Source organism: Heterodontus francisci, chromosome 1, assembly GCF_036365525.1.
Source record: "Heterodontus francisci isolate sHetFra1 chromosome 1, sHetFra1.hap1, whole genome shotgun sequence".
Classification (NCBI taxonomy): domain Eukaryota; kingdom Metazoa; phylum Chordata; class Chondrichthyes; order Heterodontiformes; family Heterodontidae; genus Heterodontus; species Heterodontus francisci.
Window position 1 is genome coordinate 7,925,745 of NC_090371.1, and position 26,971 is coordinate 7,952,715.

The window sequence follows — 26,971 nt, forward strand, 5'->3', positions numbered from 1 at the left end:
TCTCTCTCTCTTTTTACAACATCCCGTCCTCTCCTCCCTCTCTCTCTTTTTACAACATCCCGTCCTCTCCTCCCTCTCTCTCTCTCTCTTTACAACATCCCATCCTCTCCTCCTCTCTCTCTCTCTCTATACAACATCCCATCCTCTCCACCCTCTCTCTCTCTTTTTACAACATCCCGTCCTCTCCTCCCTCTCTCTCTTTTTACAACATCCCGTCCTCTCCTCCTCTCTCTCTCTCTTTACAACATCCCATCCTCTCCTCCTCTCTCTCTCTCTCTATACAACATCCCATCCTCTCCTCCTCTCTCTCTCTCTATACAACATCCCATCCTCTCCTCCCTCTCTCTCTCTCTTTTTACAACATCCCGTCCTCTCCTCCCTCTCTCTCTCTCTCTCTCTCTTTTTACAACATTCCATCCTCTCCTCCCTCTCTCTCTCTCTTTTTACAACATCCCGTCCTCTCCACCCTCTCTCTCTCTCTTTACAACATTCCATCCTCTCCTCCCTCTCTCTCTCTCTTTTTACAACATCCCGTCCTCTCCACCCTCTCTCTCTCTCTTTACAACATCCCATCCTCTCCTCCTCTCTCTCTCTCTCTATACAACATCCCATCCTCTCCTCCTCTCTCTCTCTCTTTACAACATCCCATCCTCTCCTCCTCTCTCTCTCTCTTTACAACATCCCATCCTCTCCTCCTCTCTCTCTCTCTCTATACAACATCCCATCCTCTCCTCCCTCTCTCTCTCTCTTTTTACAACATCCCGTCCTCTCCTCCCTCTCTCTCTTTTTACAACATCCCATCCTCTCCTCCCTCTCTCTCTCTCTTTTTACAACATCCCGTCCTCTCCTCCCTCTCTCTCTCTCTCTCTTTTTACAACATCCCATCCTCTGCTCCCTCTCTCTCTTTTTACAACATCCCATCCTCTGCTCCCTCTCTCTCTTTTTACAACATCCTGCCCCATGCTAACTGGCACAATTCCCGTCACAGACTCAGTCTGTCATGCTTCTTCTTGACTTTCACCTTGTCCTTCAACTTGCCCAGTGCCAAGCGGGGCTTCTCCTTCGAGGACAGCTCGAACATGCTGGCGGTCGTGTTGCTGCGCACGAACTGAATGATTACTTGAATCTCGCCTCGCTCCTTCTCCTTCTGTCCAGGCTTTGAACACAGCTTGTACCACCTGAAGAGGAAGAGCTGGTAAAATATAGCCTTTACTGTGCACTCACTGTAGGTGGCGGGGGGGGGTATGGAATTTGAGATGAGTGCCCCTTCACAGGACTCGCTACGTGATTCCCATTTCTCTGACATTGTCCCTTTAAATGGCAAAATCTTGTTTTTTTTTATTTATTTTTTTCTGAACCAATCGCCTGAGAGCAAACTAAAATGCAGTATATTGTGCAATCATGAAAAACAATTCACCTCTGTACTTTCAGTTGGACTTCAGACTGTGTCTCCGCTGAAATAATCGTGGCATTATGGAGATTGCTCTGCTCACCTCTCAGCTCCTTTCACTCGCCTCTCACCCTGTTTGGTTCTCAGTTTCAGTTCTCCTGTTTCTCATTGTCAGAGTACAGAGGAAAGGATGGTGGAGACCAGGACAGTGTCCAGTCGATCTCACAGGGAAAACAGCCATTGTCACTGGAGCTAACACAGGTAAGAGTTTGCAGCATCTTTGCTCCCTGAGTAATATTCCACTTTCCTCTGAATCAGTCGGTAATCAGCTGAAACCTCACTCCAGAACTTCAGCCCCATAACCCAGGCTGACCTTTCAGTGCACTACAGAGGGACTGCTGCACTGGCAGAGGTGCTGTCTTTCAGATCAGATATGAAACCAGGGTTGTCCAACGGGGCCACATTACAATTTTGTCTTACCTGGGGGGCCGGTGAGACAATTTTGGAAAGATAAAGGCATTAAAAAAATTATCTTACTAGTAATCAAAGAAAGAACAAATGTGCAATTTTGTGAGGAAGCTTTAAATGAGAAGATTAATTTATTGACTTACTTTCTCATCACTATGTTCGACACTGATTTAGTGAGATACCTGGCATTGTTTTGCTTGCACAAGTTGTCACTATCTGCCTGTACACTTGTAGCAATGTGGGGTATTCCGGATAGATATCCATCTGTCAGGAATGATCTTGATCTCTCTCTCTGTGCCCCCACCTCCACTCTCTGTCCCCTCCCCTCTCTCTGTCCACCCTCCCTCACTGACCCCCCTTTCTCTCTCTGTGCCCCCTCTCTCTATCTGTCTCTCTCTGTCACTCCCTTTCTCTCTGGCATCCCCATTCCCCTTCTCTCTGTCCCCCTCTCTCTGTCCCCCCTCTCTCTGTCCCCCCCCCTCTGTCCCCCCCCCCCCCCATGTCCCCCTCTCTCTCTCTGTTCCCCCTCTCTCTGTTCGCCTCTCTCTCTGTTTCCCCTCTCTCTTTCCCTTTCTCTCTATTTCCCCCCTCTCTCTCTCTGTTTCCCCTCCCCTCTCTCTGTTCTTCTCTCTTTCACTCGCTCCCTCTCTCTGACAGTTGCACTGAGTGGGAGCGCTCAGCACAGCAGTTTTGTGATTGGTCAGTTTGTTTAAAAGCATTGAGCTGAGTTTCACAGCTGACAGCTGCTGAAGCAGAAACATGCTTCCCAACATCAGACAGATTCGTGGTTTTCTAGTGTGCTTTTAAAATGAGCCAGAATCTGTCAAAGTTAGGAAGTGCGTTCCTGCTTCAGCAGCGATCAGCTGTGAAACTGATAGCGCGATGTTTTTAGAAAGGCCGGTCTGTGAGAAGACAACAAAGGGAAATTTCCCATCTCCAGTCTTGGAGCCCTGGTGAGGATGAGGAACGTCCTCAGGTACAGCTTACACCCGTGGGACGGATTCTGGCCCACGGGCCATATGTTGGGCAACCCTGTGTTAAACCACAGCCCTGTCACTGGTTCAGGTGGGTTTTTAAGATCCCATAACAATATTGTCTGAAGAGAAAAGCCAACAATTTTTCCTGTCGAAAATCCTACAAGTGCTTGGCATTAAACTCAATGAAACATACCCTAGCATTTGGAGATGAAAGCTGCAATGGAATTTCAGTTTTGATTGATCAGTTGATAATGTGTCAGATGCCTACGCCCAGCTATGTACAGAATTCCAACAATTACTGCACAATAAGGGCGTGAAGCATTCAGACATCTCCACAGATTAGAAGATTCATTGTAAAAAAAAAGCTTTTGTAATATTGAAGATGCAATTAAGAAAGACTTGCATTTATATATTGAAGCAGTCCGTGTAGAAATGCAGCAAGACCTGGACAATATCCAGGCTTGGGCTAATAAGGAGCAAGTAACATTCGCGCCACGCAAGTGCCAGGCAATGACCATCTCCAACAAGAGAGAATCGAACCATCTCCCATTGGCATTCAACAGCATTACCATTGCTGAATCCCCCACGATCAACATCCTACGGGCTACCATTGACCAGAAATTGAACTGGAGTAGCCATATAAATACTGTGGCTACAAGAGCAGGTCAGAGGCTAGGAATCCTGAGGCAAGTAACTCACCTCCTGACTCCCCAAAGCCTGTTCACCATCTAAAAGGCACAAGTCAGGAGTGTGATGGAATACTCTCCACTTGCCTGGATGGGTGCAGCTCCAACAACACTCAAGAAGCTTGACACTATCCAGGACAAAGCAGCCCGCTTGATTGGCACCCCATCCACAAACATTCACTCCCTCCACCACCAATGCACAGTGGCAGCAGTGTGTACCATCTACAAGATGCACTGCAGCAACGCACCAAGGCTCCTTCGACAGCACCTTCCAAATCCGCGACCTCTACCAACTAGAAGGACAAGAGCAGCAGGTGCATGGGAACACCACCACCTGCAAGTTCCCCTCCAAGTCACACACCATCCTGACTTGGAACTATATCACCGTTCCTTCACTGTCGCTGGATCAAAATCCTGGAACTCCCTTCCTAACAGCACTGTGGGTGTACCTACCCCAAATGGACTGCAGCGGTTCAAGAAGGCAGCTCACCACCACCTTCTCAAGGGCAATTAGGGATGGGCAATAAATGCTGGCCTGGCCATCGACACCAGATCCCATGAATGAATTTTTAAAAAATATATTGCCTTTCACAATGTCCTGAAACACTTTACCTTTTGAAGTGTAGTCACCATTGTAGCCAATTTACACAGCAAGTTCTCAGTCAGAATGTCGTGGGTTCAAGTCCCACTCCAGAGCACAACATGGTCCTTCGCTGTGCCTTCCATGTGCACCAAGGCACATCCTTGTGAATAACAGCACCAAAGTCCACATTCCTTGTAAGATACAAAAAACAACCCTGGCTCTGTGGGGGAAGCTCGGTCACAGGCTTGGTTAATTACAATTATTTACAATATTCATCATTTCATCATTTTGTTTCCTTTGCATTTACAACAGTTCCCAATTTGCGAGTGACTTCCAACTACTTTTCCTCAGTATTCCATCTGGGTCCCTTCAATGTTCGAGGTGTTTTAGGTCTGAGCGTTACCAGCCGTGATGATGATTACCTCGCCATCGGTTCTTTGTCCTCTGTTATTATTCCTCAGAGGTCAAACATCACATCCAGCCCCAACTGTTGAGTTCCCGTTAGGTCTGTAACACTGCTAGTGTTGTCAGTCGTCTCCACACTCTCACCACTGTGGTGGGACTGGGGAATCATCCTCCAAATCCCACACAATAGGCTTAAGTGACATTACCTTCCCTTTAAGTTCCCCAGAATCTCTTGGGGTTATTCACTTCATCTGACTGACCATTTCACCCCCTACGTCGATTAGACTCACAACCACATTCTTAGGGCCAGTGTTTATTATTCCCCTCTTAACTGCAAGCCTCTTTTCAATGGTTGTCACCTCCCGTTTGGGTGGCTCCTTCCCTCCACTGTTTGCTTTGGCCTTCCCTTTGCTGCCTTAAGGACCAGTAAGTTTCAGCTTGGTGGGCTTAGTGTCACCAACAGGGGAGCAACTGGAGCTGAGTGATCATTCACCATGGGATGTCAAAGCTTCTATAGGTACGTTAAAAAGGAAACGTTCGGCTAAGACAATTGTGGGTCCATTACAGGCAGAGTCAGCAGAATTTATAATGGGGAATCGAGAGATAGCAGAGAAGCTAAATGATTACTTTGTGTCCGTCTTCACTGAGGAAGATACAAGAAATTTCCCAGAATTAGAGATCCAAGGGATGAGAGGGAATGAGGAATTGAAGGAAATTAGTATTAGTAAGAAGAAATTAATGGGACTGAAGGTTGATAAGTCCCTAGGACCTGATATTCTACATTCCAGAGTGTTGAAAGAGGTAGCTATGGAGATAATGGATACATTGATGATCATCTTCCAAAATTCTATAGATTCTGGAATGGTTACTGCAGATTGGAAGGTCACAAATGTCACCCCACTATTGAAGAAGGGAGGGAGAGAGAAAACAGGGAATTACAGACCTGCTAACCTTACATCAGTCGTTGGGAAAATGCTCGAATCTATTCTAAAGGATGTGATAAATGGACACTTGGATAATAATGATCTGATTGGGCATAGTCAACATGGATTTATGAATGGGAAATCAGGACTGAGACAGTGAGAAATTTCTTCACCCAGAGAGTGGTGAGCCTGTGGAATTCGCTACCACAGAAAGCAGTTGAGGCCAAAACATTGTATGGTTTCAAGAAGGAGTTAGATATAGCTCTTGGGGTGAAAGGGATCAAAGGGTAGGGGGAGAAAGCGGGAACAGGTTATTGAGTTGGATGATCAGCCATGATCATAATGAATGGCGGAGAGGGCTTGAAGGGCCGAATGGCCTACTCCTGCTCCTATTTTCTATGTTTCTATGGAAAAGGACAAAGATGGACCAGAAATAAAGGTACTGATTTGGGGGAAGGCTGATTTCAATATGATAAAACAGGTTCTGGCCAAAGTGGACTGGGAGCAGCTACTTGTAGGAAAGTCTACATCAGACCAGTGGGAGTCATTCAAAGAGGAAATAGTGAGTGTTCAGAGCCAACATGTTCCGTTAAGGTGAAGGGTAGGAGCAACAAGTCCAGGGAACCCTGGATGTCAAGGGATATAGAGGATTGGACCAGGAAAAAAAAGGAGGCTTCTGGCAGATTCAGAGTGCTGAAAACAGTGGAGGCCCTAGAGGAGTATAGAAAGTGTAGGGGGGGTGTGGCAAATTTGCACTTACTCTTAATGAATCCACGAAAGCTGATTGGTGAAAGGTATATCAATATTTTATTCACACACTAAATCATCAAAGTACAAGCTCTCACTACTTGCACGTACACTACCCATCAAGGCAGGAGATGATCAGCCTTGGACTTGCGGCTGCTCTTCTGTTCTCTGAGCCCCTGGCTCAGGGTATCTTCTCAAGTGTTCTCCCCCGGGGTTCTTGTGCCTTCCCCAGTTTCAGTCAGGGGTTAAATCTTGTTTCCAAGACCCTCCCCTCTTACTTACTCATAGGGGTCTGGTACAATGACATCATGATAACTCCTTATTTGGCTCAGTGAGAACCTGATCAAGACTTGCATTTCTTTACAGGCTCCCATTGTCTACTGTGAGTCTAATCATATCTTGTGTCTATAACAACTCCTTTATCTGATACTTGCAAGGACAGTATCTGGAAACATCTTTCTATACAGTCTACAGTTTCTTGGCCATCTGTGTGCTGTGTCCCCTTTCTACCCAGCCCATTTTCGACACACTCTGTAATTATGTGTAACCAGCCCCTTTGTTTCAACTAAGTGCTTATGTGTTTTTACTGGGTCTACAGTTTTAGCTTTGATCCTGCAGGGCAATGCCCAAGAGAACACACACTCATGTCTCTTAGGTCGTACACTTGTGGAATTACAATTTTATTTTCAAAGCAAAAGCATAAGCAGTGTAATGTTAAAGAAAGCACAATTTAAATATCACTATTGCATAATCAATCAATTGCGCAAACTTAATACAGTCGCAATTTCATTTTTAGAGTACATTGATCTTTCATTAATTCATTTTCAGTATACACGAACAGGTTATACAATTACCCTCTTGTTACATAATTGTCTATCTTTTATACAGCAAGTTCGAATACTGATTGCCTTTAAGGTAGCTGTCCAACCTGTGTTCATACATCCTCTCACATTCCATAATCAATTTCTTAAGTTTCCAAATTAAGTGTGTCACATATATCACCATGATACAACAACAGCGACGCTTAAGAGGCATCTTGACAAATACATGAATAGGATGGGAATAGAGGGATACGGTCCCCGGAAGTGCAGAAGGTTTTAGTTCAGGCAGGCATCAAGATCGGCGCAGGCTTGGAGGGCCGAATGGTCTGTTCCTGTGCTGTACTGTTCTTTGTTCTTTGTTCTTGATACCCAAAACCACTATCAGGACATGGGAGTTCATTCTAAACCTGGGGTGTATCTGCACATTTGACCCCCAGTTCCATAAGTTCACCCACCAGGTAGAATCGTTTATCTCATCAATCGCATCTTGTAGTTTCTTTGACTGTTGTTCCAGATTGTAGTACAACTACAGCAATGGCTTTTAGCTGCTGTCTCTCTTTACCCAAGCACATGGGCAATGGCTGAATAGTATATTCATATTCCCGGAGGTAATTTATCAAGTCCTCCTTATGGGCGGCACAGTGGTGCAGTGGTTAGCACCGCAGCCTCACAGCTCCAGGGACCCGGGTTCAATTCTGGGTACTGCCTGTGCGGAGTTTGCAAGTTCTTCCTGTGACCGCGTGGGTTTTCGCTGGGTGCTCCGGTTTCCTCCCACCGCCAAAAACTTGCAGGTGATAGGTAAATTGGTCATTATAAATTGCCCCTACTGTAGGTAGGTGGTAGGGAATATGAGATTACTGTAGGGTTAGTATAAATGGGTGGTTCTTGGTCGGCACAGACTCGGTGGGCCGAAGGGCCTGTTTCAATGCTGTATCTTTAAACAACTAAACAACATTCTGTCACAGTTATCGTATCTGTCTTTCGTTTATATATGTCTACCAACTCCATCTTTCCGACTCTGGTTAGTATTTGTGGGTTGAAACAGAACTTACTGTTGCTCACTGGGCAAGTCCGGTTATGTCCATTCTGGTATTCCTTCGCTCTGGTGGTTAAGCAATATCTCGCCTTTCCCATATAGACCACATGGGTTAGCCCTGATAATGCTTTCCTAGTCTCCATAGTGCAATTTACAGTGGCATTCAATCCACATTTTGATTCTGCTGTTTTATATATAGGATGAGGACATATAACCACCTGGTTTTCCAGACGACACTCATACAATGGACAATGTTGTTCCAACTATCTCTTTTACCAATTTCCACAACATAGGATAATATATCATAGTATTTTATGTAATCTTTTCCCCTTATCACCCCGATATTTTCTACTTTGTATGATTACATCCCTAACTTATCCATTGGAATTACAGGTATTTCCAATACTACTGCAATACTCATAGATCCTGTATTTACATACTCCTGACCTTTCCATACCTTAACAAGTTTTCTGAATTGGCACCTGTTAATTTTATCCTTTGTGTGACTTGCGAAGTCCTCCAACTGGGTGTCATTTATCCAAACTGGCACCTGTCCTGCATCATTTTGCCTCAGATTTTCCCAAGTTTGTTCTAACATCGACGAACCGTATGTACTAATAGAGACATAGAAATATGGAAAACAGCAGTAGAGAAAGGCCATTCAGCCCTTCGAGCCTGCTCCGCCATTCATTATGATCAGGGCTGATCATCCAACTCAGTAACCTCTTCTCGCTTTCCCCCCATATCCTTTGATCCCTTTCGCCCCAACTCCTTCTTGAAACCATACAATATTTTGGCCTCAACTGCTTTCTGTGGTAGTGAATTCCACAGGCTCACCACTCTCTGGGTGAAGAAATTTCTCACTGTCTCAGTCCTGAAAGGTTCACCCCGCATCCTGAGACTATGACCCCAGGTTCTGGACTCCCCCACCATCAGGAACATCCTTCCTGCATCTACCCTGTCAAGTCCTGTTAGAATTTTATAGGTTTCTATGAGATTCCCCCCTCACTCTTCTGAACTCCAATGAATATAATCCTTACCGACTCAATCTCTCCTCAGACGTCAGTCCCGCCATCCCAGGAATCAGTCTGGTAAACCTTCGCTGCACTCCCTCTAAAGCAAGAACATCCTTCCTCAGATAAGGAGACCAAAACTGCACACAATATTCCAGGTGTGGCCTCACCAAGGCCCTGTATAATTGCAGCAAGACATCCCTGCTCCTGTACTCGAATCCTCTCGCTATGAAGGCCAACATACCATTTGCCTTTTTTACCGCCTGTTGGACCTGCATGCTTACCTTCAGCGACCTGTGTACGAGAACACCCAGGTCTCGCTGCATATTCCCCTCTCTCAGTTTATAGCCATTCAGATAATAATCTGCCTTCCTGTTTTTGTTACCAAAGTGGATAACCTCACATTTATCCACATTATACTGTATCTGCCATTTGCCCACTCACTTTACTTGTCCAAATCATCCTGAAGCCTCTCTGCATCCTCCTCACAACTCACCCTCCCACTCTGTTTGTGTCAGCTGCAAATTTGAAGACATTACATTTAGTTCCCTCATCTAAATCATTAATATATATTGTGAATAGCTGGGGTCCTAGCACCGATCCCTGCAGTACCCCACTAGTCACTGCCTGCCGTTCGGAAAAAGACCCATTTATCCCTACTTTTGTTTCCTGTCCGCAAACCAATTTTCTATCCATCGCAATACACTACCCCCAATCCCATGTGCTTTAATTTTACATGCTAATCTCTTATGTAGGACTTTGTCGAAAGCATTCTGAAAGTCCAAATAAACCACATCCACTGGCTCCCCCTCATCAATTCTACTAGTTACATCCTCGAAGAATTCGAGTAGATTTGTCAAGCATGATTTCCCTTTCGTAAATCCATGCTGACTCTGTCCGATTCTACCACTGTTCTCCAAGTGCTCTGCTATAAAATCTTTGATAATGGACTCTAGAATTTTCCCCACTACTGACGTCAGGCTGACTGGTCTATAATTCCCTGCTTTCTCTCTACCTCCCTTTTTAAATAGTGGGGTTACATTAGCTACCCTCCAATCTGTAGGAACTGTTCCAGAGTCTATAGAATCTTGGAAGATGACCACCAATGCATCGACTATTTCTAGGACCACTTCCTTAAGTACTCTGGGATGTAGATTATCAGGCCCTGGGGATTTATCGGCCCTCAATCCCATCAATTTCCCCAACACCATTTCTCTACTAATACTGATTTCCTTCAGTTCCTCTCTCTCACTAAACCCTGTGTTCCCAAACGTTTCTGGTATGTTATTTGTGTCTTCCTTTGTGAAGACAGAACCAAAGTATGCATTTAGTTGGTCAGCCATTTCTTTATTCCCCATAATAAATTCCCATGTTTCTGACTGTAAGGGACCTACATTTGTCCTCACAAATCTTTTTCTCTTCACATACCTATAGAAACTTTTACAAGTCAGTTTTTATGTTCCCCGCAAGCTTGCTCTCATACTCTATTTTCCCCTTCTTAATCAATCCCTTGGTCCTCCTTTGCTGAATTCTAAACTGCTCCCAATCCTCAGGTCTGTTGTTTTTTCTGGCAAATGCCTCTTCCTTGGATCTAATGCTATCTCTAATTTCCCTTGTAAGCCATGGTTTGTCTACCTTTCCCATTTTACTTATGCGCCAGACAGGGATGAACAATTGTTGCAGTTCATCCACGCGCTCTTTAAATGTTTGCCGTTGCCTTTCCACCGTCATCCCTTTAAGTAACGTTTCCCAATCTGTTATAAGGAACTCGCACCTCATACTTTTTTAGTTTCCTTTATTAAGATTCAGGACCCTAGTCTCAGAATCAAGTACGTCACTCTCCATCTTGATGAAGAATTCTATCATATTATGGTCACTCATCCCCAAGGGGTCTCGCACAACTAGATTGTCAATTATTCCTCTCTCATTACACAATACCCAGTATAGGATGGCCTGTTCTCTAGTTGGTTCCTCAATGTATTGGTCCAGAAAACCATCCCGTATGCACTCCATGAATTCCTCCTTTACGGTAATGTGACGAATTTGATTTGCCCAATCTATATGCAGATTAATGTCACCCATAATCACAGATGTTCCTTTATCGCATGCGTCTCTAATTTCCTGTTAAATCCCATTCCCAACATCACCACTGCAGTTTGGGTGCTGAAATACAACCCCCACTAATTTTTTTTGCCCCTTAGTGTTTCTCAGCTCTACCCATACAGATTCCACATCGTCAGAGCTAATATCTTTCCTCACGATTGTGTTAATTTTCTTTTTAACCAGCAATGTAACTCGACTGCTTTTGCTTTTTGTCTGTCCTTCCTAAATACTGAATATCCCTGGATGTTAATTTCCCATCCCTGGTCACCTTGCAGCCATGTCTCCGTAATCCCGACTATATCATACCCGTTTACATCTATTTGTGCAATTAATTCATCCACTTTATTGCGAATGCTCCACGCGTTAAGGCACAAAGCCTTAAGGCTTGTCTTTTTAACATTTCTTGTCCCCTTCCCACTATTTTTCACTGTGGCCCTGTTTGATTCTGGCCCTTGATTTCTCTGCCTATCACTTTTCTTATTCCCCTTACTGTCTTTTGTTCTTGTCTTTGATTCACCCCTTCTCTGACTCCTTGCAAAGGTTCCCATCCCCCTGCCATTTTAGTTTAAACCCTCCCCAACCACTCTAGCAAATACTCCGCCTAGGACATCAGTCCCGGTCCTGCCCAGGTGTAACCCGTCCAGTTTGTACTGGTCCCACCTCCCCCAGAACTGGTCCCAATGTCCCAGGAATCTAAAACCCTCCCCCTCACACCATCTCTTCAGCCACGTATTCATCTGATATATCCTGCTATTTCTACTCTGACTAGCACGTGGCACTGATAGTAATCCTGAGATCACTACCTTTGACGTCCTGCTTTTCAACTTACTTCCTAGCTCCCTATATTCTGCTTTTAGGACCCCATCTTTTTTTTAACCTACGTCGTTTGTACCAATGTGTACCACGACCACTGGCTGTTCACCCTCCCCCTTCAGAATGTCCTGTAACCGCTCTGAGACATCCTTAACCCTAGCACCAGAGTCTCTTTTGCGGCCACAGAAACACCTATCTATTCCCCTTACAATTGAATCCCCTATAACTATTGCATTCCCACATTTTTTACTCCTCCTCTGTGCACAGAGCCAACCGTGGTGCAATGAATTGGGCTGTTGCTGCTTTCCCCTGAGAGGCCATTCCCCCCAACAGTATCCAAAGCAGTATATCTGTTTTGCAGGAGAATAGCCTCAGGAGATTCCTGCACTGCCTGCCTAGTCCTCTTGCTCTGCCTGGTGGTCACCCATTCCCCTCCTGCCTGTGGAGTCTGAGCCTGCGGTGTGACCACCTCTCTATATGTGCTACCCATGATACTCTCCGCCTCGTGGAAGCTCCACAGTGTCCCCAGCTGCCACTCCAGCTCAGAAACCCGGGCTTCCAGGAGCTGCAGCTGGAGACACTTCCTGCACACATGCTGGTACCGGGCACTGGAAATGTTCCCGCTTTCCCACATAGAGCACGAGGAGCACACCTCAGCTTTGAGCTCTCCTGCCATGACTTAAGCCTTTAAATTAAACCTTTTAGAAGATCTTAACATCAAATAGTATCAGTTACTCTAGGGCCCTTCTTCCCTGGTCCTCGTTACTACAGAACTCCCTAAAAAACACTACTTACTAGATATGAGAAAAAACTGTAGAACTTTCTTACATTAGTTACGATACCAGCTATTTAGTGCTTTTCCCGAATCGCAGTGACTCACCAACCAATCACCTTGCAGCTTTCCTGTGATGTCACTGTTGGCTTTTTTTTTTCAAAACTCCGGCGCGCTTGAAGAGGTCCAAACGGCTCTCCCACAGGTCCGAATGCTCCCCCACAGGACCGACTGCTCTTCCACAGGTCCGACTACTTCCCCCCAGGTCCGACTGCTCTCCCACAGGTCCGACTGCTCCACCACAGGTCCGACTGCTCTCCCACAGGTCCGACTGCTCCACCACAGGTCCGACTGCTCCCCCACAGGTCCGACTGCTCTTCCACAGGTCCGACTGCTCCCCCCCAGGTCCAACTGCTCTCCCACAGGTCCGACTGCTCCACCACAGGTCCAACTGCTCTCCCACAGGTCCGACTGCTCCACCACAGGTCCGACTGCTCCCCACAGGTCCGACTGCTCTCCACTTCTGAAGGTAAGTGAAGGCACCAAGCCTCGAGATGAATTTATCCGCTCTCGGTACTCAACGTTTCCACACAGGTCCGACTGCTTCTTTCAAACACAGAAAGACAGCCATTGAGACATATTCCGAGAGGCCATTGTCTATGAAAGCTGTTGTAGACAGAGGGTCTGATGTTGTAATAGCCCAGGTCGATTATCTTAGTGTCATGTCCTGACTCAAGGTTATGTGTGTGTCCTTGTTCAGTTAATCTATTTTTATTTTTAAAAAGTCCAACATGAGAACCACCGACGATGTCTTCAGTCTGAATTCATCTTGCATCGTCCAGATGCCCTCCACACTGCAGGTTCTTACAACGCAGAGAGCTCCACATGCTGGTGCACATCACAACTGATGACATTCTACATATAAACAGAAATGCAAGAAACATTAAAAATGACTTACAACACAACAGAAATACAAGAGGCATTCAAATACCTTACAAGAGAGAGGGAGGAGAGGACTGGATGTTGTAAAGAGAGAGAGAGAGGGAGGAGTGGATGGGATGTTGTCAAGATAGAGAGAGGGAGGAGATGACGTGAAGTTGCAAAGAGAGAGAGAGGGAGGAGAGGACGGGATGTTGTAAAGAGAGAGAGAGAGGGGGGAGAGGACGGGATGTTGCAAAGAGAGAGAGAGGGAGGAGAGGATGGGATGTTGTAAAGAGAGAGAGAAGGAGGAGAGGATGGGATGTTATAAAGAGAGAGAGGGAGGAGAGGACGGGATGTTGTAAAGAGAGAGAGAGAGGGAGGAGAGGACGGGATGTTGTAAAGAGAGAGGGAGGAGAGGACGGGATGTTGTAAAGAGAGAGGGGGGGGAGAGGACAGGATGTTGTAAAGAGAGAGAGAGAGAGGGAGGAGAGGACGGGATGTTGTAGTGCGAGAGAGAGAGAGGGAGGAGAGAACGGGATGTTGTAGTGAGAGAGAGAGAGAGGGAGGAGAGGACAAGATGTTGTAGTGAGAGAGAGAGAGAGAGGGAGGAGAGGACGCGATGTTGTAGTGAGAGGGAGAGAGATGGAGGAGAGGACGGGACGTTGTAAATAGAGAGAGAGGGAGGAGAGGACGGGATGTTGTAAAGCGAGAGAGAGAGAGGGAGGAGAGGACGGGATGTTGTAGTGAGAGAGAGAGAGAGGGAGGAGAGGACGGGATGTAAAGAGAGAGAGAGAGTGAGGAGAGGATGGGATGTTGTAAAGAGAGAGAGAGAGAGGGAGGACAGGATGGGATGTTGTAAAGAGAGAGAGAGAGCGAGGAGAGGATGGGATGTTGTAAAGAGAGAGAGAGAGAGAGGGAGGAGAGGATGGGATGTTGTAAAGAGAGAGAGAGAGAGAGGGAGGAGAGGACGGGATGTTGTAAAGAGAGAGAGAGAGGGAGGAGAGGACGGGATGTTGGAAAGAGAGAGAGAGAGAGAGAGGGAGGAGAGGACGGGATGTTGTAAAGAGAGAGAGAGAGGGAGGAGAGGATGGGATGCTGCAAAGAGAGAGGGAGAGGGAGGAGAGGATGGGATGATGTAAAGAGAGAGAGAGAGGGGGGAGAGGATGGGATGCTGCAAAGAGAGAGTGAGAGGGAGTAGAGGATGGGATGTTGTAAAGACAGAGAGGAAGGAGAGGACGGGATGTTGTAAAGAGAGAGAGAGAGGGGGGAGAGGACGGGATGTTGCAAAGAGAGAGAGAGAGAAGGCGGAGAGGACGGGATGTAGTGAGAGAGAGAGAGAGGGAGGAGAGAACGGGATGTAGTGAGAGAGAGGGAGAGGGAGGAGAGGACGCGATGTTGTAGTGAGAGAGAGAGAGAGGGAGGAGAGGACGGGATGTTGTAGTGAGAGAGAGAGAGAGGGAGGAGAGAACGGGATGTTGTAGTGAGAGGGAGAGAGAGGGAGGAGAGGACGCGATGTTGTAGTGAGAGAGAGAGAGAGGGAGGAGAGGACGCGATGTTGCAAAGAGAAAGAGAGAGGGAGGAGAAGAGGGGATGTTGTAAAGAGAGAGAGAGGGAAGAGAGGACGGGATGTTGTAGTGAGAGAGAGAGAGAGGGAGGAAAGGACGGGATGTTGTAAAGAGAGAGAGAGGGAGGAGAAGAGGGGATGTTGTAAAGAGGGAGAGAGAGAGAGGAGAGGATGGGATGTAGTAAAGAGAAAGAGAGGGAGGGGAGAACGGGATGATGTAAAGAGAGAGAGAGAAGGAGGAAAGGACGGGATGTTTTAAAGAGAAAAAGAGGGAGGAGCGAACGGGATGTTGTCAAGAGAGAGAGAGAGGGAGGAGAGGACGGAATGTAAAGAGAGAGAGAGAGCGAGGAGAGGACGGGATGTTGTAAAGAGAGAGAGAGAGGGAGGAGAGGACGGGATGTTGTAAAGAGAGAGAGAGAGCGAGGAGAGGATGGGATGTTGTAAAGAGAGAGAGAGAGAGGGAGGAGAGGATGGGACGTTGTAAAGAGAGAGAGAGAGAGAGGGAGGAGAGGACGGGATGTTGTAAAGAGAGAGAGAGAGAGAGGGAGGAGAGGACGGGATGTTGTAAAGAGAGAGAGAGAGGGAGGAGAGGATGGGATGTTGCAAAGAGAGAGAGAGGGAGGAGAGGATGGGATGTTGAAAAGAGAGAGAGAGGGAGATGGAGGAGAGGATGGGATGTCGCTAAGAGAGAGAGAGAGGGAGGAGAGGACGGGATGTTGTAAAGAGAGAGAGAGAGGGAGGAGAGGACGGGATGTTGTAAAGAGAGAGAGAGGGAGGAGAGGACGGGATGTTGTAAAGAGAGAGAGACTGGGAGGAGAGGACGGGATGTTGTAAAGAGAGAGAGAGAGGGAGGAGAGGACGGGATGTTGTAAAGAGAGAGAGAGAGGGAGGAGAGGACGGGATGTTGTAAAGAGAGAGAGAGAGGGAGAGGGAGGAGAGGATGGGATGTTGTAAAGAGAGAGAGAGAGGGAGAGGGAGGAGAGGACGGGATGTTGTAAAGAGAGAGAGAGGGAGGAGAGGACGGGATGCTGTAAAGAGAGAGAGAGAGGGAGAGGGAGGAGAGGACGGGATGTTGTAAAGAGACAGAGAGAGGGAGGAGAGGACGGGATGTTGTAAAGAGAGAGAGAGAGGGAGGAAAGGATGGGATGTTGTAAAGAGAGAGAGAGAGGGAGGAGAGGACGGGATGTTGTGAAGAGAGAGAGAGAGGGAGGAGAGGACGGGATGTCGTAAAGAGAGAGAGAGAGGGAGGAGAGGACGGGATGTTGTAAAGAGAGAGAGAGAGGTAGGAGAGGACGGTATGTTGTGAAGAGAGAGAGAGAGGGAGGAGAGCACGGGATGTTGTGAAGAGAAAGAGAGAGAGAGAGAGGAGAGGACGGGATGTTGTAAAGAGAGAGAGAGATGGAGGAGAGGATGGGATGTTGTAAAGAGAGAGAGAGAGGGAGGAGAGGACGGGATGTTGTAAAGAGAGAGAGAAAGGAGAGGATGGGATGTTGTGAAGAGAAAGAGAGAGGGAGGAGAGGATGGGATGTTGTGAAGAGAGAGAGAGAGGGAGGAGAGGACGGGATGTCGTAAAGAGAGAGTGAGAGGGAGGAGAGGACGGGATGTTGGAAAGAGAAAGAGAGAGAGGGAGGAGAGGATGGGATGTTGCAGAGGGAGAGAGGGAGGGAGGAGAGGATGGGATGTTGTAAAGAGAGAGAGAGAGGGAGGAGAGGATGGGATGTTGTAAAGAGAGAGAGAGAGGAGAGGATGGAATGTTGTGAAGACAGAGAGAGAGAAAGGAGAGGATGGGATGTTGTAAAGAGAGAGAGAGGGAGAGGGAGGAGAGGATGGGATGTTGTAAAGAGAGAGAGAGAGAGGGGGGAGAGGACGGGATGTTGCAAAGAGAGAGAGAGGGAGGAGAGGATGGGATGTTGTAAAGAGAGAGGGAGGAGAGGACGGGATGTTGTAAAGAGAGAGAGGGAGGAGAGGATGGGATGTTGTAAAGACAGAGAGGGAGGAGAGGACGGGATGTTGGAAAGAGAGAGAGAGGGGGGGAGAGGACGGGATGATGTAGTGAGAGAGAGAGAGAGGGAGGAGAGAACGGGATGTAGTGAGAGAGAGGGAGAGGGAGGAGAGGACGCGATGTTGTAGTGAGAGAGAGAGAGAGAGGGAGGAGAGGACGGGATGTTGTAGTGAGAGAGAGAGAGAGGGAGGAGAGAACGGGATGTTGTAGTGAGAGGGAGAGAGAGGGAGGAGAGGACGTGATGTTGTAGTGAGAGAGAGAGAGAGGGAGGAGAGGACGCGATGTTGCAAAGAGAAAGAGTGAGGGAGGAGAAGAGGGGATGTTGTAAAGTGAGAGAGAGGGAAGAGAGGACGGGATGTTGTAGTGAGAGAGAGAGAGAGGGAGGAAAGGACGGGATGTTGTAAAGAGAGAGAGAGGGAGGAGAAGAGGGGATGTTGTAAAGAGAGAGAGAGAGAGAGGAGAGGATGGGATGTAGTAAAGAGAAAGAGAGGGAGGGGAGAACGGGATGATGTAAAGAGAGAGAGAGAAGGAGGTGAGGACGGGATGTTTTAAAGAGAAAAAGAGGGAGGAGCGAACGGGATGTTGTCACGAGAGAGAGAGAGGGAGGAGAGGACGGGATGTAAAGAGAGAGAGAGAGCGAGGAGAGGACGGGATGTTGTAAAGAGAGAGAGAGAGAGGGAGGAGAGGACGGGATGTTGTAAAGAGAGAGAGAGAGCGAGGAGAAGATGGGATGTTGTAAAGAGAGAGAGAGAGAGAGGGAGGAGAGGATGGGACGTTGTAAAGAGAGAGAGAGAGAGAGAGGGAGGAGAGGACGGGATGTTGTAAAGAGAGAGAGAGAGGGAGGAGAGGATGGGATGTTGAAAAGAGAGAGAGAGGGAGATGGAGGAGAGGATGGGATGTTGCTTAGAGAGAGAGAGAGGGAGGAGAGGACGGGATGTTGTAAAGAGAGAGAGAGAGAGGGAGGAGAGGATGGGATGTTGCAAAGAGAGAGAGAGGGAGGAGAGGATGGGATGTTGAAAAGAGAGAGAGAGGGAGATGGAGGAGAGGATGGGATGTTGCTAAGAGAGAGAGAGAGGGAGGAGAGGACGGGATGTTGTAAAGAGAGAGAGAGAGGGAGGAGAGGACGGGATGTTGTAAAGAGAGAGAGAAAGGAAGGAGAGGACGGGATGTTGTAAAGAGAGAGAGACTGGGAGGAGAGGACGGGATGTTGTAAAGAGAGAGAGAGAGGGAGGAGAGGACGGGATGTTGTAAAGAGAGAGAGAGAGGGAGAGGGAGAGGAGGATGGGATGTTGTCAAGAGAGAGAGAGAGGGAGAGGGAGGAGAGGACGGGATGTTGTAAAGAGAGAGAGAGGGAGGAGAGGACGGGATGTTGGAAAGAGAGAGAGGGAGAGGGAGGAGAGGACGGGATGCTGTAAAGAGAGAGAGAGAGGGAGAGGGAGGAGAGGACGGGATGTTGTAAAGAGAGAGGGAGAGGGAGGAGAGGACGGGATGTTGTAAAGAGACAGAGAGAGGGAGGAGAGGACGGGATGTTGTAAAGAGAGAGAGAGGGAGGAGAGGACGGTATGTTGTGAAGAGAAAGAAAGAGGGAGGAGAGGATGGGATGTTGTAAAGAGAGAGAGAGATGGAGGAGAGGATGGGATGTTGTAAAGAGAGAGAGAGAGGGAGGAGAGGATGGGATGTTGTGAAGAGAGAGAGAGAGGGAGGAGAGGACGGGATGTCGTAAAGAGAGAGAGAGAGGGAGGAGAGGACGGGATGTTGTAAAGAGAGAGAGAGAGGGAGGAGAGGACGGTATGTTGTGAAGAGAGAGAGAGAGGGAGGAGAGCACGGGATGTTGTGAAGAGAAAGAGAGAGAGAGAGGAGAGGACGGGATGTTGTAAAGAGAGAGAGAGGGAGGAGAGCACGGGATGTTGTAAAGAGAGAGAGAGATGGAGGAGAGGATGGGATGTTGTAAAGAGAGAGAGAGAGGGAGGAGAGGACGGGATGTTGTAAAGAGAGAGGGGGGGGGAGAGGACAGGATGTTGTAAAGAGAGAGAGAGAGAGGGAGGAGAGGACGGGATGTTGTAGTGAGAGAGAGAGAGAGGGAGGAGAGAACGGGATGTTGTAGTGAGAGAGAGAGAGAGGGAGGAGAGGATGGGATGTTGTAAAGAGAGAGAGAGGGAGAGGGAGGAGAGGATGGGATGTTGTAAAGAGAGAGAGAGAGAGGGGGGAGAGGACGGGATGTTGCAAAGAGAGTGAGAGGGAGGAGAGGACGGGATGTTGTAAAGAGAGAGAGAGGGAGGAGAGGATGGGATGTTGTAAAGAGAGAGGGAGGAGAGGACGGGATGTTGTAAAGAGAGAGAGGGAGGAGAGGATGGGATGTTGTAAAGACAGAGAGGGAGGAGAGGACGGGATGTTGGAAAGAGAGAGAGAGGGGGGGAGAGGACGGGATGATGTAGTGAGAGAGAGAGAGAGGGAGGAGAGAACGGGATGTAGTGAGAGAGAGGGAGAGGGAGGAGAGGACGCGATGTTGTAGTGAGAGAGAGAGAGAGAGGGAGGAGAGGACGGGATGTTGTAGTGAGAGAGAGAGAGAGGGAGGAGAGAACGGGATGTTGTAGTGAGAGGGAGAGAGAGGGAGGAGAGGACGTGATGTTGTAGTGAGAGAGAGAGAGAGGGAGGAGAGGACGCGATGTTGCAAAGAGAAAGAGTGAGGGAGGAGAAGAGGGGATGTTGTAAAGTGAGAGAGAGGGAAGAGAGGACGGGATGTTGTAGTGAGAGAGAGAGAGAGGGAGGAAAGGACGGGATGTTGTAAAGAGAGAGAGAGGGAGGAGAAGAGGGGATGTTGTAAAGAGAGAGAGAGAGAGAGGAGAGGATGGGATGTAGTAAAGAGAAAGAGAGGGAGGGGAGAACGGGATGATGTAAAGAGAGAGAGAGAAGGAGGAGAGGACGGGATGTTTTAAAGAGAAAAAGAGGGAGGAGCGAACGGGATGTTGTCACGAGAGAGAGAGAGGGAGGAGAGGACGGGATGTAAAGAGAGAGAGAGAGCGAGGAGAGGACGGGATGTTGTAAAGAGAGAGAGAGAGAGGGAGGAGAGGACGGGATGTTGTAAAGAGAGAGAGAGAGCGAGGAGAAGATGGGATGTTGTAAAGAGAGAGAGAGAGAGAGGGAGGAGAGGATGGGACGTTGTAAAGAGAGAGAGAGAGAGAGAGGGAGGAGAGGACGGGATGTTGTAAAGAGAGAGAGAGAGGGAGGAGAGGATGGGATGTTGTAAAGAGAGAGAGAGAGGGAGGAGAGGATGGGATGTTGCAAAGAGAGAGAGAGGGAGGAGAGGATGGGATGTTGAAAAGAGAGAGAGAGGGAGATGGAGGAGAGGATGGGATGTTGCTAAGAGAGAGAGAGAGGGAGGAGAGGACGGGATGTTGTAAAGAGAGAGAGAGAGGGAGGAGAGGACGGGATGTTGTAAAGAGAGAGAGAAAGGAAGGAGAGGACGGGATGTTGTAAAGAGAGAGAGACTGGGAGGAGAGGACGGGATGTTGTAAAGAGAGAGAGAGAGGGAGGAGAGGACGGGATGTTGTAAAGAGAGAGAGAGAGGGAGAGGGAGAGGAGGATGGGATGTTGTCAAGAGAGAGAGAGAGGGAGAGGGAGGAGAGGACGGGATGTTGTAAAGAGAGAGAGAGGGAGGAGAGGACGGGATGTTGGAAAGAGAGAGAGGGAGAGGGAGGAGAGGACGGGATGCTGTAAAGAGAGAGAGAGAGGGAGAGGGAGGAGAGGACGGGATGTTGTAAAGAGAGAGGGAGAGGGAGGAGAGGACGGGATGTTGTAAAGAGACAGAGAGAGGGAGGAGAGGACGGGATGTTGTAAAGAGAGAGAGAGAGGGAGGAGAGGACGGTATGTTGTGAAGAGAAAGAAAGAGGGAGGAGAGGATGGGATGTTGTAAAGAGAGAGAGAGATGGAGGAGAGGATGGGATGTTGTAAAGAGAGAGAGAGAGGGAGGAGAGGATGGGATGTTGTGAAGAGAGAGAGAGAGGGAGGAGAGGACGGGATGTCGTAAAGAGAGAGAGAGAGGGAGGAGAGGACGGGATGTTGTAAAGAGAGAGAGAGAGGGAGGAGAGCACGGGATGTTGTGAAGAGAAAGAGAGAGAGAGAGGAGAGGACGGGATGTTGTAAAGAGAGAGAGAGGGAGGAGAGCACGGGATGTTGTAAAGAGAGAGAGAGATGGAGGAGAGGATGGGATGTTGTAAAGAGAGAGAGAGAGGGAGGAGAGGACGGGCTGTTGTAAAGAGAGAGAGAGAGGAGAGGATGGGATGTTGTGAAAAGAAAGAGAGAGGGAGGAGAGGACGGGATGTTGTGAAGAGAGAGAGAGAGGGAGGAGATGTCGGGATGTCGTAAAGAGAGAGTGAGAGGGAGGAGAGGACGGGATGTTGGAAAGAGAAAGAGAGAGAGGGAGGAGAGGATGGGATGTTGCAGAGGGAGAGAGGGAGGGAGGAGAGGATGGGATGTTGTAAAGAGAGAGAGAGAGGGAGGAGAGGATGGGATGTTGTAAAGAGAGAGAGAGAGGAGAGGATGGAATGTTGTGAAGACAGAGAGAGAGAAAGGAGAGGATGGGATGTTGTAAAGAGAGAGAGAGGGAGAGGGAGGAGAGGATGGGATGTTGTAAAGAGAGAGAGAGAGGGGGGAGAGGACGGGATGTTGCAAAGAGAGTGAGAGGGAGGAGAGGACGGGATGTTGTAAAGAGAGAGGGAGGAGAGGACGGGATGTTGTAAAGAGAGAGAGAGGGAGGAGAGGATGGGATGTTGTAAAGACAGAGAGGGAGGAGAGGACGGGATGTTGTAAAGAGAGAGAGAGAGGGGGGAGAGGACGGGATGTTGCAAAGAGAGAGAGAGAGAAGGCGGAGAGGACGGGATGTAGTGAGAGAGAGGGAGAGGGAGGAGAGGACGGGATGTAAAGAGAGAGAGAGAGCGAGGAGAGGACGGGATGTTGTAAAGAGAGAGAGAGAGAGGGAGGAGAGGACGGGATGTTGTAAAGAGAGAGAGAGAGCGAGGAGAAGATGGGATGTTGTAAAGAGAGAGAGAGAGAGAGGGAGGAGAGGATGGGACGTTGTAAAGAGAGAGAGAGAGAGAGAGGGAGGAGAGGACGGGATGTTGTAAAGAGAGAGAGAGAGGGAGGAGAGGATGGGATGTTGAAAAGAGAGAGAGAGGGAGATGGAGGAGAGGATGGGATGTTGCTTAGAGAGAGAGAGAGGGAGGAGAGGACGGGATGTTGTAAAGAGAGAGAGAGAGGGAGGAGAGGATGGGATGTTGCAAAGAGAGAGAGAGGGAGGAGAGGATGGGATGTTGAAAAGAGAGAGAGAGGGAGATGGAGGAGAGGATGGGATGTTGCTAAGAGAGAGAGAGAGGGAGGAGAGGACGGGATGTTGTAAAGAGAGAGAGAGAGGGAGGAGAGGACGGGATGTTGTAAAGAGAGAGAGAAAGGAAGGAGAGGACGGGATGTTGTAAAGAGAGAGAGACTGGGAGGAGAGGACGGGATGTTGTAAAGAGAGAGAGAGAGGGAGGAGAGGACGGGATGTTGTAAAGAGAGAGAGAGAGGGAGAGGGAGAGGAGGATGGGATGTTGTCAAGAGAGAGAGAGAGGGAGAGGGAGGAGAGGACGGGATGTTGTAAAGAGAGAGAGAGGGAGGAGAGGACGGGATGTTGGAAAGAGAGAGGGAGAGGGAGGAGAGGACGGGATGCTGTAAAGAGAGAGAGAGAGGGAGAGGGAGGAGAGGACGGGATGTTGTAAAGAGAGAGGGAGAGGGAGGAGAGGACGGGATGTTGTAAAGAGACAGAGAGAGGGAGGAGAGGACGGGATGTTGTAAAGAGAGAGAGAGAGGGAGGAGAGGACGGTATGTTGTGAAGAGAAAGAAAGAGGGAGGAGAGGATGGGATGTTGTAAAGAGAGAGAGAGATGGAGGAGAGGATGGGATGTTGTAAAGAGAGAGAGAGAGGGAGGAGAGGATGGGATGTTGTGAAGAGAGAGAGAGAGGGAGGAGAGGACGGGATGTCGTAAAGAGAGAGAGAGAGGAAGGAGAGGACGGGATGTTGTAAAGAGAGAGAGAGAGGGAGGAGAGCACGGGATGTTGTGAAGAGAAAGAGAGAGAGAGAGGAGAGGACGGGATGTTGTAAAGAGAGAGAGAGGGAGGAGAGCACGGGATGTTGTAAAGAGAGAGAGAGATGGAGGAGAGGATGGGATGTTGTAAAGAGAGAGAGAGAGGGAGGAGAGGACGGGCTGTTGTAAAGAGAGAGAGAGAGGAGAGGATGGGATGTTGTGAAAAGAAAGAGAGAGGGAGGAGAGGACGGGATGTTGTGAAGAGAGAGAGAGAGGGAGGAGATGTCGGGATGTCGTAAAGAGAGAGCGAGAGGGAGGAGAGGACGGGATGTTGGAAAGAGAAAGAGAGAGAGGGAGGAGAGGATGGGATGTTGCAGAGGGAGAGAGGGAGGGAGGAGAGGATGGGATGTTGTAAAGAGAGAGAGAGAGGGAGGAGAGGATGGGATGTTGTAAAGAGAGAGAGAGAGGAGAGGATGGAATGTTGTGAAGACAGAGAGAGAGAAAGGAGAGGATGGGATGTTGTAAAGAGAGAGAGAGGGAGAGGGAGGAGAGGATGGGATGTTGTAAAGAGAGAGAGAGAGGGGGGAGAGGACGGGATGTTGCAAAGAGAGTGAGAGGGAGGAGAGGACGGGATGTTGTAAAGAGAGAGGGAGGAGAGGACGGGATGTTGTAAAGAGAGAGAGAGGGAGGAGAGGATGGGATGTTGTAAAGACAGAGAGGGAGGAGAGGACGGGATGTTGTAAAGAGAGAGAGAGAGGGGGGAGAGGACGGGATGTTGCAAAGAGAGAGAGAGAGAAGGCGGAGAGGACGGGATGTAGTGAGAGAGAGGGAGAGGGAGGAGAGGACGCGATGTTGTAGTGAGAGAGAGAGAGAGGGAGGAGAGGACGGGATGTTGTAGTGAGAGAGAGAGAGAGGGAGGAGAGAACGGGATGTTGTAGTGAGAGAGAGAGAGAGGGAGGAGAGGACGGGATGTTGTAAAGAGAGAGAGAGAGAGGGAGGAGAGGACGGGATGATGTAAAGAGAGAGAGAGAGCGAGGAGAAGATGGGATGTTGTAAAGAGAGAGAGAGAGGGAGGAGAGGATGGGAAGTTGTAAAGAGAGAGAGAGAGAGAGGGAGGAGAGGACGGGATGTTGTAAAGAGAGAGAGAGGGAGGAGAGGACGGGATGTTGTAAAGAGGGAGAGAGAGGGAGGAGAGGATGGGATGTTGCAAAGAGAGAGGGAGGAGAGGATGGGATGTTGAAAAGAGAGAGAGAGGGAGATGGAGGAGAGGATGGGATGTTGCTAAGAGAGAGAGAGAGGGAGGAGAGGACGGAATGCTGTAAAGAGAGAGAGAGAGGGAGGAGAGGACGGGATGTTGTAAAGAGAGAGAGAAAGGGAGGAGAGGACGGGATGTTGTAAAGAGAGAGAGACTGGGAGGAGAGGTCGGGATGTTGTAAAGAGAGAGAGAGAGGAAGGAGAGGACGGGATGTTGTAAAGAGAGAGAGAGAGGGAGGAGAGGACGGGATGTTGTAAAGAGAGAGAGAGAGGGAGAGGGAGGAGAGGATGGGATGTTGTAAAGAGAGAGAGAGAGCGAGGAGAAGATGGGATGTTGTAAAGAGAGAGAGAGAGAGAGGGAGGAGAGGATGGGACGTTGTAAAGAGAGAGAGAGAGAGAGAGAGAGAGGGACGAGAGGACGGGATGTTGTAAAGAGAGAGAGAGAGAGGGAGGAGAGGACGGGATGTTGTAAAGAGGGAGAGAGAGGGAGGAGAGGATGGGATGTTGCAAAGAGAGAGAGAGGGAGGAGAGGATGGGATGTTGAAAAGAGAGAGAGAGGGAGATGGAGGAGAGGATGGGATGTTGCTAAGAGAGAGAGAGAGGGAGGAGAGGACGGGATGTTGTAAAGAGAGAGAGAGAGGGAGGAGAGGAAGGGATGTTGCAAAGAGAGAGAGAAAGGGAGGAGAGGACGGGATGTTGTAAAGAGAGAGAGACTGGGAGGAGAGGACGGGATGTTGTAAAGAGAGAGAGAGAGGGAGGAGAGGACGGGATGTTGTAAAGAGAGAGAGAGAGGGAGGAGAGGACGGGATGTTGTAAAGAGAGAGAGAGGGAGAGGGAGGAGAGGATGGGATGTTGTAAAGAGAGAGAGAGAGGGAGAGGGAGGAGAGGACGGGATGTTGTCAAGAGAGAGAGGGAGGAGAGGACGGGATGTTGGAAAGAGAGAGAGAGAGGGAGAGGGAGGAGAGGACGGGATGCTGTAAAGAGAGAGAGAGAGGGAGAGGGAGGAGAGGACGGGATGTTGTAAAGAGAGAGGGAGAGGGAGGAGAGGACGGGATGTTGTAAAGAGACAGAGAGAGGGAGGAGAATACGGGATGTTGTAAAGAGAGAGAGAGAGGGAGGAGAGGACGGTATGTTGTGAAGAGAAAGAAAGAGGGAGGAGAGGATGGGATGTTGTAAAGAGAGAGAGAGATGGAGGAGAGGATGGGATGTTGTAAAGAGAGAGAGAGAGGGAGGAGAGGACGGGATGTTGTGAAGAGAGAGAGAGAGGGAGGAGAGGACGGGATGTCGTAAAGAGAGAGAGAGAGGGAGGAGAGGATGGAATGTAAAGACAGAGAGAGAGAAAGGAGAGGATGGGATGTTGTAAAGAGAGAGAGAGAGAAGGCGGAGAGGACGGGATGTAGTGAGAGAGAGAGAGAGGGAGGAGAGGACGGGATGTTGCAGTGAGAGAGAGAGAGAGGGAGGAGAGAACGGGATGTTGTAGTGAGAGAGAGAGAGAGGGAGGAGAGGACGGGATGTTGTAAAGAGAGAGAGAGAGAGGGAGGAGAGGACGGGATGATGTAAAGAGAGAGAGAGAGCGAGGAGAAGATGGGATGTTGTAAAGAGAGAGAGAGAGGGAGGAGAGGATGGGAAGTTGTAAAGAGAGAGAGAGAGAGAGAGGGAGGAGAGGACGGGATGTTGTAAAGAGAGAGAGAGGGAGGAGAGGACGGGATGTTGTAAAGAGGGAGAGAGAGGGAGGAGAGGATGGGATGTTGCAAAGAGAGAGGGAGGAGAGGATGGGATGTTGAAAAGAGAGAGAGAGAGAGAGGGAGGAGAGGACGGGATGTTGTAAAGAGAGAGAGAGAGGGAGGAGAGGACGGGATGTTGTAAAGAGAGAGAGAAAGGGAGGAGAGGACGGGATGTTGTAAAGAGAGAGAGACTTGGAGGAGAGGTCGGGATGTTGTAAAGAGAGAGAGAGAGGGAGGAGAGGACGGGATGTTGTAAAGAGAGAGAGAGAGGGAGGAGAGGACGGGATGTTGTAAAGAGAGAGAGAGAGGGAGAGGGAGGAGAGGATGGGATGTTGTAAAGAGAGAGAGAGAGCGAGGAGAAGATGGGATGTTGTAAAGAGAGAGAGAGAGAGAGGGAGGAGAGGATGGGACGGTGTAAAGAGAGAGAGAGAGAGAGAGAGAGGGAGGAGAGGACGGGATGTTGTAAAGAGAGAGAGAGAGAGGGAGGAGAGGGCGGGATGTTGTAAAGAGGGAGAGAGAGGGAGGAGAGGATGGGATGTTGCAAAGAGAGAGAGAGGGAGAAGAGGATGGGATGTTGAAAAGAGAGAGAGAGGGAGATGGAGGAGAGGATGGGATGTTGCTAAGAGAGAGGGAGAGGGAGGAGAGGACGGGATGTTGTAAAGAGAGAGAGAGAGGGAGGAGAGGAAGGGATGTTGCAAAGAGAGAGAGAAA

The 26,971-nt window shown here is 48.8% G+C and overlaps 1 protein-coding gene across 1 annotated transcript in view; it reads left to right on the top strand.

Annotated features, from left to right (window-relative positions):
• The first annotated feature begins 1,425 nt into the window (after positions 1–1,425).
• Positions 1,426–26,971, top strand: part of zgc:64106 (uncharacterized protein LOC393348 homolog) — a 256,558-nt gene continuing 231,012 nt past the window's right edge. Inside the window, exon 1 of the mRNA XM_068028631.1 lies at positions 1,426–1,651. Coding sequence (XP_067884732.1) covers positions 1,474–1,651 — 178 coding nt within the window. The 5' untranslated portion in view covers positions 1,426–1,473. The remainder of the gene's footprint in view (positions 1,652–26,971) is intronic.